Source organism: Capra hircus, chromosome 22 (genome assembly GCF_001704415.2).
Source record: "Capra hircus breed San Clemente chromosome 22, ASM170441v1, whole genome shotgun sequence".
NCBI lineage: Eukaryota > Metazoa > Chordata > Mammalia > Artiodactyla > Bovidae > Capra > Capra hircus.
The window spans coordinates 51,269,641-51,285,941 of NC_030829.1; the positions used below are offsets into that span (position 1 = coordinate 51,269,641).

The following is a 16,301-nucleotide window of genomic DNA, read 5'->3' on the forward strand; positions in this document are numbered from 1 at the left end:
CCTTGGTTTTCCCTGCTGCTTCATAGGACTACAATGACCTCCCCAGGTCAGGGCTGACTGGAAGGTGGGCCAGACAGGCTCTTAACGCCACATGGTACCCCAATCCTCATCCACCAGCCCTTCTATCTGCTCTCAGAAGGAAGCATCAGAAATAAAGATAACGGATTTATAAGTCTCCAAAGACCGCAGAAGAGAGTGATGTGGAAGTGACTGATAAGGGTGGGAGCCTGACCTTATGCTGTGAGGAGGGAAGTAGTGTCCCAGGCAGAAGAATGGATATGCAAGGACCCACGTTAGAGAGGAAGAGAGTAGTTAGTGGTAGAAGAGAAGCGACGGGGACTGAGGATGGGAGGACTATGGGCAGCGAAATGGCCTGACCTGGTTTTTGTTTCTGCAGCCCCCTCTCCACTCTTGCTCCCCATTGCCCACCGCTGGCGCTTAAAGAAGTGAGCTCAGCACGCCTCGAGACACAAGAGACCCAAGAGACCCGGGGTTGCTGTCCTTAATTTAGTAGGTCAGGATCCACTTCCCTGGGGTGGCATAGATGCAAGAGGCTTATCAGCACAGGACACAGGCTCTGCCTTTGGGCTGCGGGCGGAGCTCTCCTTTGTGAAGTAGGGTGGGCCGCAGTACTAGGGCTTGAGCCGGTAAAAGGAGTGGAGGGCCGGGCAGGAGCAGCTGGGGCTGGGGGCTCTAGGCGGGGTGCCGGGTCAGGGAGTCGAGCTTGGAGAAGACCGAGTCCTCGGAAAGGGCGGTGGACTCTCGAGAGCCGCGCCCCTCGGGGCCGCCAGGGGGCGCCGCGCTCCCGCGCAGGAGCCGACACTGCCGGGGCGGGGCTGCGGCGGGCGGGCGGGCGCGCGCGCGCACGCGCCGTGTGTCACGGGGCAGGGCGAGCACGGCGAGGAGCTGCCGGCCTGGCGTCCTGGTTCTTCAGCCCCCCGCCGTCTCCCCTGCCCCGGCGCGACTCGGCCTCATGTACCGCGCGCTGTACGCGTTCCGCTCGGCGGAGCCCAACGCGCTGGCGTTCGCCGCGGGCGAGACCTTCCTGGTGCTGGAGCGCAGCAGCGCGCACTGGTGGTTGGCGGCGCGGGCGCGCAGCGGTGAGACCGGCTACGTGCCGCCCGCCTACCTGCGCCGCCTGCAGGTGAGTGTGCCCCTCCCCGGCCCGGCCTCCGCCGCCCCTAGACTGAGCTCCATCACCGGCCGGTCGGGACCTCCAGCAGATGAGGACTTTGAGAACCTGACCGAGAGACCCCGCGGGGACTGGGACCCTGAGAGCCCGCTCCCTCCACAGAGGACCAGGCCCTTGACAGCCAACTCTTGAGGACTCCAGACCTACCTAAAGCCTAACTCTGGGACCGAGGCCCCAGACCCCACATCTGAATCCCCAGCCGAATACAATTCAAGAGTCAGCCCCAAGATTCCAGTACACCAGATACTGAGCAGTTCCCCAGGTCACGGAAACCCCTGACTTAATTGGCCCCTCCCCTGGATCACCAGGATCCCAACACTCTTGCCTCCTCTTCCACAGCTTCCACCCCTGAGACCCCTGGCAACCCTGGGCACTTTCTGTTTCCCCAGCCATCTTCTACGTCTTCACCCTCCCATCCCACCCCCTGCACTTGGACCAGGAAGCCGTGGACACCCCCATCCCCTAAGTGACCCCCCAAGCCCTGAGACCTCAATATCTTTTATTGTCCTGTACTTATTCAGCCCCTAAGCTCTTCCCAAAACACTTTCGTCAATCTACTTTGAGCCTGGGTTCCCAGCTCCTGCTGACACTCCCTACAAGCCTCAGGCCCTGACTTTTCAGACTTCCTTTCTTGGAAAGTGAGGGAGCCTGAGCCTTCCTTGTCCCCAGCCTGGGGTGGGAGCTGCTCCCTTAGCAAGGAAGTGGGACTTCCCCACGGCTTCCCCTGGTGTGGCCATGGCTCCCCTGTTTCCTTCCACTGGAGGTACAGCCCCAGTTCCTGTTTCCCCCAGAATAGACCTGGTGTGGGGGTTGGGCTGCATTGTCTCCAGCTGGTCTATTCTGATCTCAGGGGGAAGGAGGGCCCAGAGCCTCCAGGCCTGCCCTGTGCCAGACACCCCCGCCCCATCCTAGTCTCTGGCTGAAGGAAGCATCCCAAGCCGGCCCAGTTCAGGACAGAAATAACAGGATAAATTTGGAGATGTCATCTGTGGCTTTTACCCGAGGGGATGGGCCCGAGGCCCTGGACCCTTGGCCTCGTGGCATCCAGGAGTGTCTGGGTGGGAGTGGAAGCCTCGGACACCAGGGCTGCTGGGTCTGGAAGTGAGCATGTCAGAGCCAGTCTCTCTGGGGCTGGGGGCTTGTTGGAGGCCTCCAGGGAAAGTCCCCCACTTTCCCCCAGGGCCTGTGAGGCCCCTCGCCTGCCTTGGCTATTGGGCTGGGTGTTTGGGGAGGGCAGAGAGGGTACCACCTTCTCTGTCTCTTGGTTTCTTGCTGCGTATCTCCCTCCGTCTAGGTCTCCCTGGCTGTCTCTGTGTCATTCTGACTCTCCCCTTGTGTGTGTCCACATCCTCCAACTCTCTCCCCTTCTCTGTCTCCGAATCTCAATTTCTTTCTGCGCTGTCTCCCTCTGCTTCTCTCTTTTCCTCTCTCTCTCTCCCCCTCCCTCTCTCTCTCACCATCTTTCTTGCATTCTGTGCATCGTCTGCCGGTCTTGCTCTGTCCCCTTTTCTGTCTGCTATCTCCTGCACTCTGACACGCCCCCTGTTACCTTTGGGGCTCTGCTGACCTCTGAGTCCATCTGTCTGTCCCTGTCCGAAAAGCCTCTCCAACCCACTCTGGTGTGATCTCATCTTAGTTCTGAGGCCCCTGTGCCTGATGGACCATGGGTGCCAAGGGCAAGGGAGGGGTACGAGTGACTGGTCCCGCAGTTGCCAGCCCCCCTACTCCCCCCACCCCATGCCAGCCAGGCTGGGTCAAGGGGACCCCTGAGCTGCGGTGGATGGCGACACAAACTCTGGGGCAGGGGCCAGGTTCCACGCTTATGTCTGTCTTCTGCCATAAACCCAGAACTGCTGTTCCCCAGCACAGCTCTGGAGAATTCCTTTCTCACAGCTAGAGGGGATGAGGGCTGGCAACACGGGTCCAAAGAGGAGGTCCCTTTGGCCTGTCCTCAGCTACCAGGGCCTGCAGAAGGCTCTCTGAGGATGGGGCTGTCCTGGAGTGTGGCCTTGGTTTTGTGACGGGTCGGAAAGATCCAGAGGGTTTTGTTCAGAGCTCCAGACCCTAGAGGCTCCCTGCTTGGCATCTCAGCCTGGGATCTGAGCCAAGCCTGACGATAGAGTAAGTGTGCACTCCTGGCCTCAAACTAGGGGTCCGTGGGCTGTGTGTTTGCTTCAGAGCCCAGACTTTCAGAGATGACTTAGCCGAGAGCCTCACCATAGGTAAAATCGCGAGCGGGGGCCTGATATATAAAGCAGCAGCCTGGGCCCCTCCCTGTGGCCCAGCTTCCCAAGTGACGCAGTTTGAGAGCCCCGATTGATATCTAGTTCATCTTGCTGTGTTGGTCTCTAGTATTCCAGGCTTTGAGAGCAGCTGTGGCCCTCTGCCTGCGCCAGGCTCCCTCCAGGGCTGACTCTGGCCTCCGTGCCCTCACCTGGCCCCCAGGGCTAAGAGCCCACTCCTGCCCCCCTCACAGGGCCTGGAGCAGGATGTCCTCCAAGCCATTGACCGGGCCATTGAGGCCGTGCACAATGCAGCCGTGCGGGACGGTGGCAAATACAGCCTGGAGCAGCGCGGGGTCCTCCAGTGAGTGTGTTGGGGGGCTTCCCAGTGGGCCCGGGGGATAGGTCCTTCCCAGACTCTAGAGGGCAGGGTTGGCAGTGCAGAGGTGGGTGGGGCATGATGGTGGTGGGAGGTGGGGGGCCTGGGCGAGGGTGGGCAGTGTCCCTCAGGGGGCACGGGCAGACTTGGGGAGTTGTAAGGTGACTCCCCCTGTAACCTCCCTGCCCCTGCCTCAGGAAGCTGATCCACCACCGGAAAGAGACCCTGTCCCGCAGAGGCCCCTCCGCCCCCAGCCCTGCAGCTATGACCCCGTCCACCAGTGACCACCATCTGGACGCCGCCGCCACCAGGCAGCCCAATGGCACGTGTCGAGCTGGGTTTGAGCGGCAGCACAGCCTGCCCAGTTCTGAGTATCTTGGGGCGGATGGAGGCCTCTACCAGGTACATGGTGAGAGCTGCCTGGGCAGGGGAGGTGGCGGGGGGCTTAAGGCTTTGTCCGGAGGCTCCCAATGTCCACCCCAGTCAGCGATGCCACCTGGAGCTTTGGTCCTGCCCCTGCCGAGCTCAGGCTGCACCCCAGATGGCAGTCTGTGCCCTCAGATCCCATTTGTATCCTCCCAGATCCCACCACAGCCTCGCCGAGCAGCACCCACCACACCACCCCCACCCGTGAAGCGCCGAGACCGCGACGCCCTGATCATCTCGGGGAGTGGTGAGAAGGCGGAGATGGGGAGCTGAGGGCACCCTTAGAACAGCTGCTGTGCCTATGTCAGAACACTGGGGGCTCCAGGCTTGGGAGTGAAGACAGGGCAGGGGTTGGACGGCTGGGGGCTCTGGGCTTGGGGGGATAGGGGTCCCCAGGGGGCTGCCGCAGCACAGCATCTCCTCTCTGCTCACAGGCGGCCGCAACACCACGCCCTCCGGGGGCAGTTCTGTGTCCAGCGGCGGCTCCATCAGCAGCACCTCCCTTGACACGCTGTACACCGGCTCCAGCTCATCCGAGCCGGGCCCCAGCTGCTCACCCACGCCCCCACCTGTGCCCCGCCGAGGCATGCTTACCGCTGTGTCCCAAGCTCAGCCCCCTCCCTGCAAGGTGCCAAACCCGGAGCCCCCTACAGAGGAGGAGGCAGTGGCGGCAGTGGTGGAGACAGCCCCAGCCCCGGTCCCTGATGAGCTGGAGGCCCTGAGGGCACTGAACCTGGGGGCCACAGAGGAGAAGGCGGTGGCTGAGCCTGCCGTGCCCAGAACCATCGGGGCAGAGCTGATGGAGCTCGTGCGGAGGAACACTGGCCTGAGCCACGAGCTCTGCCGCGTGGCCATTGGCGTCGTGGTGGGCCACATCCAGGCCTCTGTGCCGGCCAGCTCGCCTGTCATGGAGCAGGTCCTCCTCTCGCTGGTGGAGGGCAAGGTGAGGGTGGGCCAGGGCCGGGGCCAGGGGCCGCCCCGCCACCCCTGCCCCTTCCCCGCCCGCACATGTATCCAGCCTTTACCTGACAGGTATTTGTTGAGCTCGAGCTCTCGGCTTCCTTGTGCTGGGTGTTGGGGACTTTTGGGGACAATCCGTGAAGGAGAAAGGGAGGAAGAATACTGCAGGCAGAGGCTCAGCCTGGATGAGGGCCATAAGGCAGCACCTCGTGCTCAGCTCACAGGAGAGATTGGAACGAGGCCAGCATGGCTGGAACGCCGCAAGGGGGAGAGGGAGGGAGCAAGAGGTGTGGTTGGAAGTGAGACTAGGGCAGGGGACAGAGGAGACAGCTGTGGGTGGCCAGGGGTTCTCTCAGGCTGCAGGAAGGAATGGACAGAGGGTGTGAAAGAGCGCAGTGCCACGCTGGCCTTGGCAGTGGAGAGCACTGGGTGTTTCGAGAGCTATGATGGAGGCCTGAGTGCTGACTCAGATGAGGGGGCGGTGGGCATCGTGGGATGGGTGGCATCCTTTGCCAAGGGGGGCCACTGATCAGGGAGCAGGATTGGGGGCCAGATGGGCTAGAAGTGCCTCCTTCCTTGGGAGCTGCAGCTCTGGTTTGGGGTGTGGGGAGCGGTGAGGCCACGGGCTTGCCTGTGCGGGAGCAGTGGCCATCAGGGCCAAGAGGAATGCGGGTGGCGGATTGACAGGCCTGTCCCACTTTGTGTAGAATCAGAGGGTAGAATCTTAAGTCACATACAGGCCGTGAGAAGTCCGTGGCCTTCCTCACAGAGGACGTTTATCCAGGGACAGGAGGCAGGTTGTTGGAAAATTCCCCGCAGACGTGTCTCGTGCAGAATCCTGTCTCAGGAGGTTATTAAGACTTGGGGGCGCGGGAATTCCTTGCAGTCAGTCCAGTGGTTACGACTCCATGCTCTCACTGTCAAGGGTTCAATCCCTGGTCAGGAAAATAAGATCCCATACGCTGCTGGTTTATTGGGAGAGGTGGGGGGGAGGGGGGAGACAGGGGGGAAGACTTGGAGGCAGTGGAATTCCTTGGAGAGGGTGTGCAGAACAGGGCTGGTGCCCCTGGGGGCCTCGATGTTGGATGGGCCATGGGAAGTTGATGGGGAGCAGCGGGGACGAGGGAAGGGAACCGGGGGCTGGTCCACTCACTGGTCCTGGGAGGACGCTGGCTCCAGGCAGCCCTTGTAGGTGAGGCCCCAGGCCCCTGGTCTGACACAGGCCAGGAGCGCACACCTGGATCTCAGGGTCTGGGTTGAGCCCCAGGCCTCGCGGGCCTCCTGGAGATGTTGCTGGGCAGGTGTGCTGAGCCCCGCCTCACCCTCTGCCCACAGGACCTGAGCACCGCCCTGCCCTCAGGGCAGGTCTGCCATGACCAGCAGCGGCTGGAGGTGATCTTTGCAGACCTGGCCCGGCGGAAGGACGACGCCCAGCAGCGCAGCTGGGCCCTGTATGAGGACGAGGGCGTCATCCGCTGCTACCTGGAGGAGCTGCTGCACATTCTGGTGTGGGCTGTGGGCCCCCAGGTGTCCCCACCCCTCCCCCGTGCTCGGGAGTCTCCCCTACTGGTCCTCAGCATGCTCATGGGTGGCCACACACACTGAGTGACTCCCTCACATCTCCTCCCCGCTGCAGACGGACGCAGACCCTGAAGTTTGCAAGAAAATGTGCAAGCGGAACGAGTTCGAGTCTGTCTTGGCCTTGGTGGCCTACTACCAAATGGTGTGTGTGTGGGAGCGAGGGGAGGAGGGGGGGACACGGAGGGACCCGGGCAGAAGTGGGGCGTCTGGCCACTGAGCGCACACGGGGTCCCCTGCCAGGAGCACCGGGTGTCGCTGCGGCTGCTGCTCCTCAAGTGCTTCGGTGCCATGTGCAGCCTGGACGCGGCCATCATCTCCACGCTTGTGTCATCCGTGCTGCCCGTGGAGCTGGCACGGGACATGCAGACAGACACGCAGGGTAAGCGAGCGAGGGCCAGCTCCCTGCCCCCTGGGGGGGGTCCCGCCACCTTCAGGGGCTCTGACCAGCTGCTCTGCGCCCCTGCAGACCACCAGAAGCTCTGTTACTCTGCCCTCATCCTGGCCATGGTCTTCTCCATGGGCGAGGCAGTGCCCTACGCACACTATGGTAAGAAGGCAGGTCGTGGCCCAGCTGACTGCAGGGAGCCCACAGCCTGAGGGCTGGGGACCCACTGACCAGGGTCTCATAGAGCGTCCCCAGGGCTCACGGGAACCCAAGGAGGCTGGGCGGGGTGGGCGGTGGGTCTAGGCTGCAGACCTCGGTGTGCCCCTCTCCTAGAGCACCTGGGCACACCCTTTGCCCAGTTTCTGCTGAGCATTGTTGAGGACGGGCTGCCCTTGGATACCACGGAGCAGCTGCCGGATCTCTGCGTGAATCTACTTCTGGCTCTCAACCTGCACCTGCCAGGTGAGGGCGGGGCCTGCCTGGGGTGGCTGCCTCGCGCTGCGAGGGTGGAGGAGGACCCTCCAGGCTCAGCGCCAGTGCCCTCGTGCACACCCGTGTCCTTCCTCAGCCCCGGACCAGAATGTCATCATGGCCGCCCTGAGCAAACATGCCAACGTCAAGATCTTCTCCGAGAAGCTGCTGTTGCTCCTGAACAGAGGGGGTGAGCGCCCAGGAATCTGCACAGGGCCACTTGGATGTCCTGTGACTCCTCCCCACCCCGCCCCCGTGACGCCTGTTGGCCCTCCCCAGAGGACTGCCCTGAGCCCTCTTCCCCACCTTCTAGATGACCCCGTGCGCATCTTCAAGCACGAGCCGCAGCCGCCACACTCCATCCTCAAGTTCCTGCAGGACGTGTTCGCCAGCCCCGCCACAGCTGCCATCTTCTACCACACGGACATGATGGCGCTCATCGACATCACCGTGCGACACATCGCGGACCTGTCGCCCGGAGACAAGGTGCCTGGACGTGGCCGCAGCGGGGTGGGAGCTGCCACACCCCGGGGGAGGGGGCACCTGAGACTAGGGTGCGGGGCACTGCTGGAGCCTGTAAGTAGGGGAGGCCGCTCAGCCAAGACAGGTGTGCCAAGACCCAAGGGAGCCCGCCGTGTGGTGGTCAGGGGATGCGCTGTCTGGAGACAGGAGGAGTGGCGGGAGGTGAGAAGAGCAAGTGGAGTTTACATGAAGCCTTGGGGGCTGCGGCAGGAGGTGGTCACCTTGTAGGGGAAGTGATCTGATTACCATCCTGAATGAAACAGAGGCTGTGGGATCACAGCGGAAGCGGGAGGCCTGTGCGGAAGCGGCCACCGCCCTCCAGGTGGGACACGTGGAGTGGGAGAGGAGGTCAGGCCTGGGTGTGTTGGAGGTGGGTTGGCAGGACTCGCTGCTCAATTGGTCTGGATCAGCCCGGTGGAGGAAGTGCTGATCCCTCTTGGTGGGGAAGACCTTTTGAATAGAGTTGTTTTGATGCGTTGAGATTGAGAAGGTATCTGCTGGACATCCAGGTACAGAGGACGTCAGCGAGGCACTGGGGTGTGAGTGGGACGGGAGAGAGACACTTGGGAGTGTGCTGTGCATACGTGTGCTGGGAAGCCTGTGATAGTGCGGTCACCTTGGGTGTGGGATGCATGGGTCAGAGGGAAGCTTAGGCTTCAGTCGGGGCACACAGGAGGTACTCAGGAGGAAAAACCAGGAGAGCAGGAGCCCAAAGAGAGAGGAGGGGATGAGCCGTTGTCACAGGTAGGAGCCTGAGTGAGACGAGGCCTGAGAAGGAGACATAGAATTTGCCACACGCAGGTCAGGTGTGACTGGCCAGCAGTGTCGGTGGAGTGGAGGGAAGAGAGTCCAAGTGGGAAGTTAAAGGGAAGATTTGACGTTGGAGGGGAGTGGAAAGAGAGGGAAGGTGGGAGCACTGAATGGCAACAACCCTCGTGTGTTTTTATGTGAACTTGAACTTGTGACTCAGTCCTGTCCAACTTTTTGCGACCCCATGGACTGTAGCACATCAGGCATCCCTGTCCTTCACTATCTCTCAGAGCTTGCTCAGACTCGTGTCCATTGAGTCGGTGATGCCATCCAGCCATCTCATCCTGTCACCCGCTTCTCCTCCTGCCTTCAATCTTTTCCAGTATCAAGGTCTTTTCCAGTGAGTCAGCTCTTTGCATCAGGTGGCCAAAGTATTGGAGCTTCTGCTTCATCATTAGTCCTTCCAATGAATATTCAGGGTTGATTTCCTTTAGGATTGACTGGTTTGATCTCATTGCTGTCCAAGGGACTCTAAAGAGTCTTCTCCAGCACCACAGTTCAAAAGCATCAATGCTTCAGCACTCAGCCTCCTTTATGGTTTTTCTTTATGGAAAAACCAGAGCTTTGACTCTTTGGACCTTTGTTGGCAAAGTGATTTCTCTGCTTTTTAACACACCGTCTAGGTTTGTCACAGCTTTGCTTCCAAAAAGCAAGAGTCTTTTAATTTCATGACTTCCTCAGTGATTTTGGAGCTCAAGAAAATAAAACTATCACTATTTCCACTTTTTCCCCTTGTATTTGCCATGAAGTGATGAGACCAGAGGCCATGATCCTGGTTTTTTTACTGTTGAGTTTTAACTCAGGTTTTTGACTCTCCTCTTTCACCCTCATCAAGAGTCTCTTTAGTTGCTCTTCACTTTCTGCTATTAGAGTGATATCACCTGCATTTCTGAGGTTGTTGATATTTCTCCTGGCAGTCTTGATTCCAGCTTGTGATTCATCCAGCCTGGCATTTTGTATGATGTACCCTGCATAGAAGTTAAATAAACAGGGTGACAATATACAGCCTTGTTGTATTCCTTTCCCAATTTGAAATTAGTCTGTTGTTCCATGTCTGGTTCTAGCTATTGCTTCTTGACTCACTCATAGGTTTCTCAAGAGACAGGTCAGGTGGTCTGGTATTCCCATCTCTTTAAGAATTTTCCACAGTTTGTGTGATCCACACAGTCTAAGACTTTAACATAGTCAGTGAAGCAGAAGTAGTTGTTTTTCTGGAATTCCCTTGCTTTTCTATGATCCCTCGGATGTTGGCAATTTGATCTCTCATTCCTCCCTTTTCTAAACCCAGTTTGTACATCTGGAAGATCTCAGTTCATGTACTGCTGAAGCCTAGCTTGAAGGATTTTGAGCATTACCTTGCTGGCATGTGAAATGAGTGCAATTGTGTGGTAGTTTGAGCATTCTTTGGGATTGGAATGAAAACTGACCTTTTCCAGTCCTGTAGCCACTGCTTAGTCTTCCAAATTTGCTGACACATTGAGTGTAGCACCTTGCATCACCTTTTAGAATTTTATTTTATTTTATTTTGACCTTTTAGGATTTTAAATAGCTCAGTTGGAATTCCATCACCTCCACCAGCTTTGTTCATAGTAATGCTTCCTAAGTCTCTCTTGACTTCACACTCTAGGATGTCTGGCTCTAGGTGAGTGACCACACCATCATGGCTATCCAGGTCATTAAGTTCTTTTTTTGTATAGTTCTGTGTATTCTTGCCACCTCTTCTTAATCTCTTTTGCTTCTGTTCTGTTTATGTAAAGGGGAGCAGAAAAGTTGGGGGATCACTGGAGGGAGACATGGGATCAAGGGAAAGTCTTTTTTTTGTAAGTTTATATATTTTATTTGGGCTATGCTAGGTTTTGGTTGCTGCACAGGCTTTCTCTAGCTGCGGTGTGCAGGCTTCTCATTGCAGTGGCTTCTCTCGTTGCAGAGCATGGACTCTGGGCATGGGGGCTCAGTAGTTGCAGTTCGCGAGCTCTAGAGCACAGGCTCCGTGGTTGTGGTGCACGGGCTTAGTTGCTCTGAGGAATGTGGGATCTTCCTGGACCAAGGATCAAACCCGTGTCTTCAGCATTGGCAAGCAGATTCCCAACCACTAGACCACCAACTCCAAGAGAAAGTCTTTTCAAGGTGGGAGATGCTGGTGGATGTCTAAGCCAGAGGGACTCATCCAGCAGGCCAACTGTGGAGAAGAGGCTGAGGTGTTGGGAGGGTCAGCCACTGTGGGAGTCAAAAGTAGGTCAGGCGGCTGGTGAGAGTTCAGGCCCCCATAGAGGGATGGCGCCTGGCAGGAGCCGGGCAGTCCATTCAGTAGCGGGACAGTCGTTGAGAAGAGGGTGCCAAGGGAAGACCAGGAGTTTCTGAAATTGTGCTTGTTTTCTCCATGAAGCACAAGGCCAGCTGGTCAGGGACTTTAGATTTGGCAAACGCAGAGAAGGTGGGCAGTGGCCCTTTAAGGAGCAGTGGGCCTGGTGGAGAAAAGTAGCAGTGGCCGTGGCCCTGGGCAGTGTGGTTTGTGGCGGGGAATGGTGTTCAGGCTTGTGCACAGCTCCATAATGGTCTGCTGCTTAGCTGTTCATACTAAAATTTGATGGGCAGGTGCTTTTCGGCCTGACCAAGTTTGGGAGTTAGCAGGGTGATATTGCCTAAGAAAGGTTTGGGTATTGACTCCTCTAAGCAGAGGCGGAGACGTGAGAGATGATGGTAGGGGGCAGATGGAGAAGAAGTACTGGGGCCAGGTCAGCAGATCAGGGTCTAGTGAGGATAAGGAGCAGCTGGGGTGTCACACTGGAGGGGCTGTTAGAGCCATTAAAGCCAGAGGTGCTGGGAAGGTGGGTTGGGAGGGAGGTTGGAGATGGATTCAGGGCAGGTAGAAGGTAAGACACCAGGTCTCAGGGATGGGTTGGGTTCAGGATGTGGGGAGAAAGGACTCCTAGAGGACACCTGTAGTTTTGACTCGAGCATTTGAACGGACAGCAGTGCTCTTTATTAAGATAACACAGGAAAATCCTTCAGCTTTGGGCAGATGGGGACGATTCTGAGTTTGATGGTAGACATAGGAGTTTGAGTTCTCTCTGAGATAAGTAGGGCATGACCAGTGGGCAGCTGAAAATTCTCATCTGCAGCTCCCTGGAGAGTCTAGGAAAGAAGTCTAAGTGTGGGTCACTGTTTGATGCTGTGGGCGTGAATGAGATCTCCCAGGGTGAGAGGAAAGAAGCAGAAGGGCCTCCAACAGACAGATAGCGGCCCCACGAGGGCCCATCATTAGACACAGGTAGGGGCTCACTGCTTCCTCCTGCCACCTCTCTGAGCCAGGACTTCCTGGGCCAGCCACGTTCTGGGACTGCGTGTGGACTGCGAGGACTCACTTATTTACTCACGCAAGGACTGTCAAAGGCCAGCTTGGTGCCAGGTTACATGCTGGGTGCTGGGGTGCAACCCAGTGGTGTCAGGCGGTCATATCCTTGTGGCCACCAGAAGGCGGTAGTGGCCTGTCTGTCCCTGTCTGGTGGCAGTGGCACCCAGTACCTCCCTGGGACCCCTGAGCTTGCCTGCTCTCCCCACAGCTGCGCATGGAGTACCTCTCCCTGATGCATGCCGTGGTCCGCTCCACGCCCTACCTGCAGCACCGCCACCGGCTTGCCGACCTGCAGGCCACACTGCGACGCATCCTGACGGAGGAGGAAGCCTCGCCCCAGTGCCAGATGGACCGCATGATTGTCCAGGAGATGTGCAAGGAGTTCCCGGTGCTGGGCGAGGCCCCCAGCTAGCACCTTCCTCTCCTCCCTTCCCTGCAGCCCTGGGCAGGGTGCAGGGGACTCAGAGGCTTGGCCCTAAGAATGTTTTGCACAGATAGTATGAGGGGAGGTGATGGTAGAAGGGACCTGAGCGGGGACCCCCACCTGACATAGAGCTAATGCCAGGGGCCAAGCACAGAATTGGGGACCACAGGCCAGGAGCTCTGCTGGGGCACGGGGAGCGTGTGAACTGAAGCCCCTCCATCTCCTGGTAGGCTGCCTCTTCAGCATGCCCCTACCCCCGCCCTTACACACTCACAGTCCTGCTGCTGCTCCAGGCTGGGCCCGAGCCCTCAGCCCCCACGCCCGCCTGGTCTGTGTCCCGGGCTTCGGCACACCGTGTCCCTGGGGTGAGAGGGGGCATCCTCCGCCAGCTCTGTTCTTTGCCTTAGCTTCACAGTGAGTGCCGCTCGTGTGCTCTGCCCACCCCCAACCCCTGCCCCATGGGGGCGGTCGCTGCCCCTCACTCTGACCCCCAGAGGTCTTGGCCAAGCTGCTGCTTTGAGAGCAGAATCTTAGAGACAGGCCATCCCTCCTGGAGCCTCACAGAACGGGTGGGGTGGGGGTGATGGCACTAAAGCCAATGACAGAACCTATTTTCTCTGGAAAAATGTAGACTGAGAAGCCATGTGTATTTTCCTATGTGCTGCAGCTCACCTTTGGAAATAAATCACAAGGCATCTGGAAACAGGCCTCCCTGTATGATCCTGAGGGGTGGTGGGAGAGGTGGGCAGGGGTGGGGGAACCTCAGAACCTCATCAGTAGCTTGCCCTGCCCTCTGCAGCCCCCAGGTGGTCTGTCAGGACCTGAGGACCATCTGTCAGGTGGTCCCTGACAGGCCCCTCCATCGAGGTCCCTTGAGTCCCACGTCTTCCCTGGGTTCCCACTTCTGGGCCACAGCCACAGCCACCGGGAGCCCAGTGGACCATCTGCAGGTGGCTGCCCCTGCAGACTGCACTTACATCTCTCTCTGCCTTGAATGCCGTGTCTCTCACCCCCATTAAAACCCCTATGATCCTTCACAGCTATTCTCAAATGAAGCCTCTCCCCCCACCCCCCAGCCCCAGCCTCCCTGAACTCCTTGCCCTGCCCAGCTGTTTCCATTCCTCATTTGTCTTCCACTGGATCCAGCAAGATCCCCTCACCTTGCAGGCTTAGCAGGGATTTGGTAATTACAGTAGGACCAAAAGAGTATCTCAACGAATATGGGGTTAGATGCACACTGCTGTCTGAGGGGAATCAGAGGCCAGTGTTGGGCAAAATCTTTCCTTGTGGGCTGCTGAGTTAACAAGGGCTTGTTGCTGTAAGTCGGGGAGGAGAGTCAGAACCCATAGGCAGACACCAGACAGCAGTGGTTTTCAACAGTCCCTTTCATTTTGTTACTCAAGATGATTCTCATAGGATTCCACACTTCGACAATCAGACACCGTGACTTCTGGCCATGACTTTCCCTTTCTTAATGGGATGCTGACGGCTGGGAGCTGTTCCTCTCCCAGCAGAGCGAAACGCAGCAAAGAAGAACCCTTGGGGTGGGGTCCCAGGAAAACAGGTCTGTGGGTGCAAAGCACGGGAAGACAATGAGACGTCCTTCCTGAACTGTTGGCTCTTCTAGAAGGTTAAGTGTACAGGCTCACCTGGACCCGAGGAGGAGCTGACACAGTGGCCGGCAGGAAAGCTTCATGTGGTACAGCATGGTCACTTCATCCTGGCGGCCTCTGCCTCCCTTTCACAGCCAGAATCAACACCGCTGACTTCCAGGTACAAGTCCTTTCTCATTGGAGAGCTGAAGGCAGAGCCCTGCGGTTCTCCTCCTGAGAGCGTGTCATTCAGGGATGAGCTCAGGCCCTCAGGAAGCTGGGACGGGGACATTCGGTGGCCTCCATGCCTTGCTCTGTTCACTGCCAGGCTGCACACACTGACCTCGTGGGAAGAGCAGGGCTGGGTTGAGCCATCTGTCCCCGTGCTGGCCCCCTTGAGGAACAAAGCTCAGCCCTGTGGCGGGAGGGTCAGAGGCCCTGCCCACTTCTGCATGACTGTCCAAGGGGTCCTTGCTCGCATTCGTCAGGGGTACTTGAGCCCCAGCTGACAAATTTAAAGAAATGCCGGCTCCAGGCAGCAAACGGGGGCCAGGACTCTAGGACCCCTCAGCAAACACCTTGATGGTGGTCTCGCCGCACAAAATTACAACCACCAGGGAAAACAGCCAGAGAATTCCTCAGGGAAGGAACTATCTGGGAGAACAGCTCTGCCTGCTTGATGGTAGATGTGGATGTAGTTAGGCAGGGGAAAGGGCAGAGATGGAGAATCAAGCCACTCAAGGAAAGAGGGGTGTTTGGGTGGGGCTGAGGAAAACTCACAATTTTGAGGGGCCCTGCAGGCTGGGGGTTTGGGCCAATCTCTAGGCTAGAAGTGGGTCCCTACAGGTGTGGCACACGTCCGTGTGATGCAACTGAGGACAACAGGCTACACATGCCTAAGGCAACTCCACGGTAAGGGGGTCAGGTGAAGACCACCTGCCTGCTCAGCCCCCAAAAGATACTGACTCAGGCTCCAAGTCCGTGAGGACAACCTTTCCTTTTTTTCCCGTTTAATGGAAGAACATACTGTGAAAAGTGCAGTATGCAAATGTGAATGACAACGAGATGCTAATCTCGTCACCACCCAGTGTCACCAGCTCCCAAAGCCCACTTAATCATTAACTCCTCCCTTCTCCCCAGACCTCCTCCCTAGAGGTAATTCCTCAGGAGTTTTGCCTGTTTTCCAACTTCACATAAGTGGAGTCGTATGAGCACTGGCTTCTTCACTCCCCGCCAGATTTCACAGTTCACCCACGGTGCACTCTCATTTATTTATCCATGTTGACAATCTTTCAGTTGTTTCCAGGTTTGTCTATTACAAATCATGCTGTCAGGAGCACCGTTGTACTCGTCTTTTGGTTGCTCATATGCATTATATTGAGGGGGCGGTATATTTTCAAAAGTGGAATTGCACTGAAAATGCCAAATAGCTTTCCTGAGTAGTTGTACCAATGTATGCTCCTCCACTGGTGTCTGAGTGCCAGCTCCTCTGTCTCTTTCCCTAAACCTGGTATTGTCAGTCATTTTTATTTTAGGCATTCTGGTGGAGTACAGTAATACTTACTTTCACATTTAAATTTCCCTGATGACTAAAGAGGTTGAGCATGTTTTCATCCGTTTACTGGCTATTTGAATCTTCTCTTGTGAAGGACCTCTTCACATCTCTTGCCCATTCATTGACTGGGATGTGGATCTTTTATTGGTTTATAGTATGTATTCAGGATATGAGTCCTTGGATTGTATATCTTAACTTATCCACCCTATCTTATCTTAATGTCTTAACCTTATCTTAACCTGTCTTATCTTACTGTCTTTGGATGAAAGAAGTTCTTCATTGTAATCCATTTTCAGTATTTTCCTTTATGGTTAGTCCATTTTGTGTCCTCTTAAAAAATATTTGCTTAAAAGTCATGAACTTTTATGTTCTCTTCTAAAAGAGGCATTGTCTTGTCTTTCTCATTCAGATGTCATCCATCTAGAAT

At 57.1% G+C, this 16,301-nt stretch overlaps 1 protein-coding gene across 1 annotated transcript; it reads left to right on the plus strand.

Annotated features, from left to right (window-relative positions):
* On the plus strand, nucleotides 858-13,430 carry NCKIPSD (NCK interacting protein with SH3 domain). Its single transcript, XM_018067184.1, has 13 exons — nucleotides 858-1,144; nucleotides 3,669-3,778; nucleotides 3,991-4,195; nucleotides 4,376-4,466; nucleotides 4,654-5,162; nucleotides 6,515-6,685; nucleotides 6,816-6,902; nucleotides 7,001-7,139; nucleotides 7,227-7,307; nucleotides 7,479-7,607; nucleotides 7,714-7,806; nucleotides 7,930-8,102; nucleotides 12,512-13,430. The coding sequence occupies exons 1-13, from the start codon at nucleotides 974-976 to the stop codon at nucleotides 12,713-12,715; spliced, it is 2,163 nt and encodes a 720-aa protein (XP_017922673.1). The 5' UTR covers nucleotides 858-973; the 3' UTR covers nucleotides 12,716-13,430.

Excerpts from the sequence above, each read along its gene's own strand:
- NCKIPSD (XM_018067184.1), top strand. The coding sequence starts at position 974 with ATGTACCGCGCGCTGTACGCGTTCCGCTCGGCGGAGCCCAACGCGCTG. Across the intron at positions 7,308-7,478 it reads AGTGCCCTACGCACACTATG|AGCACCTGGGCACACCCTTT; the intron begins GTAAGAAGGCAG and ends CCCCTCTCCTAG. Across the intron at positions 8,103-12,511 it reads ACCTGTCGCCCGGAGACAAG|CTGCGCATGGAGTACCTCTC; the intron begins GTGCCTGGACGT and ends CTCTCCCCACAG.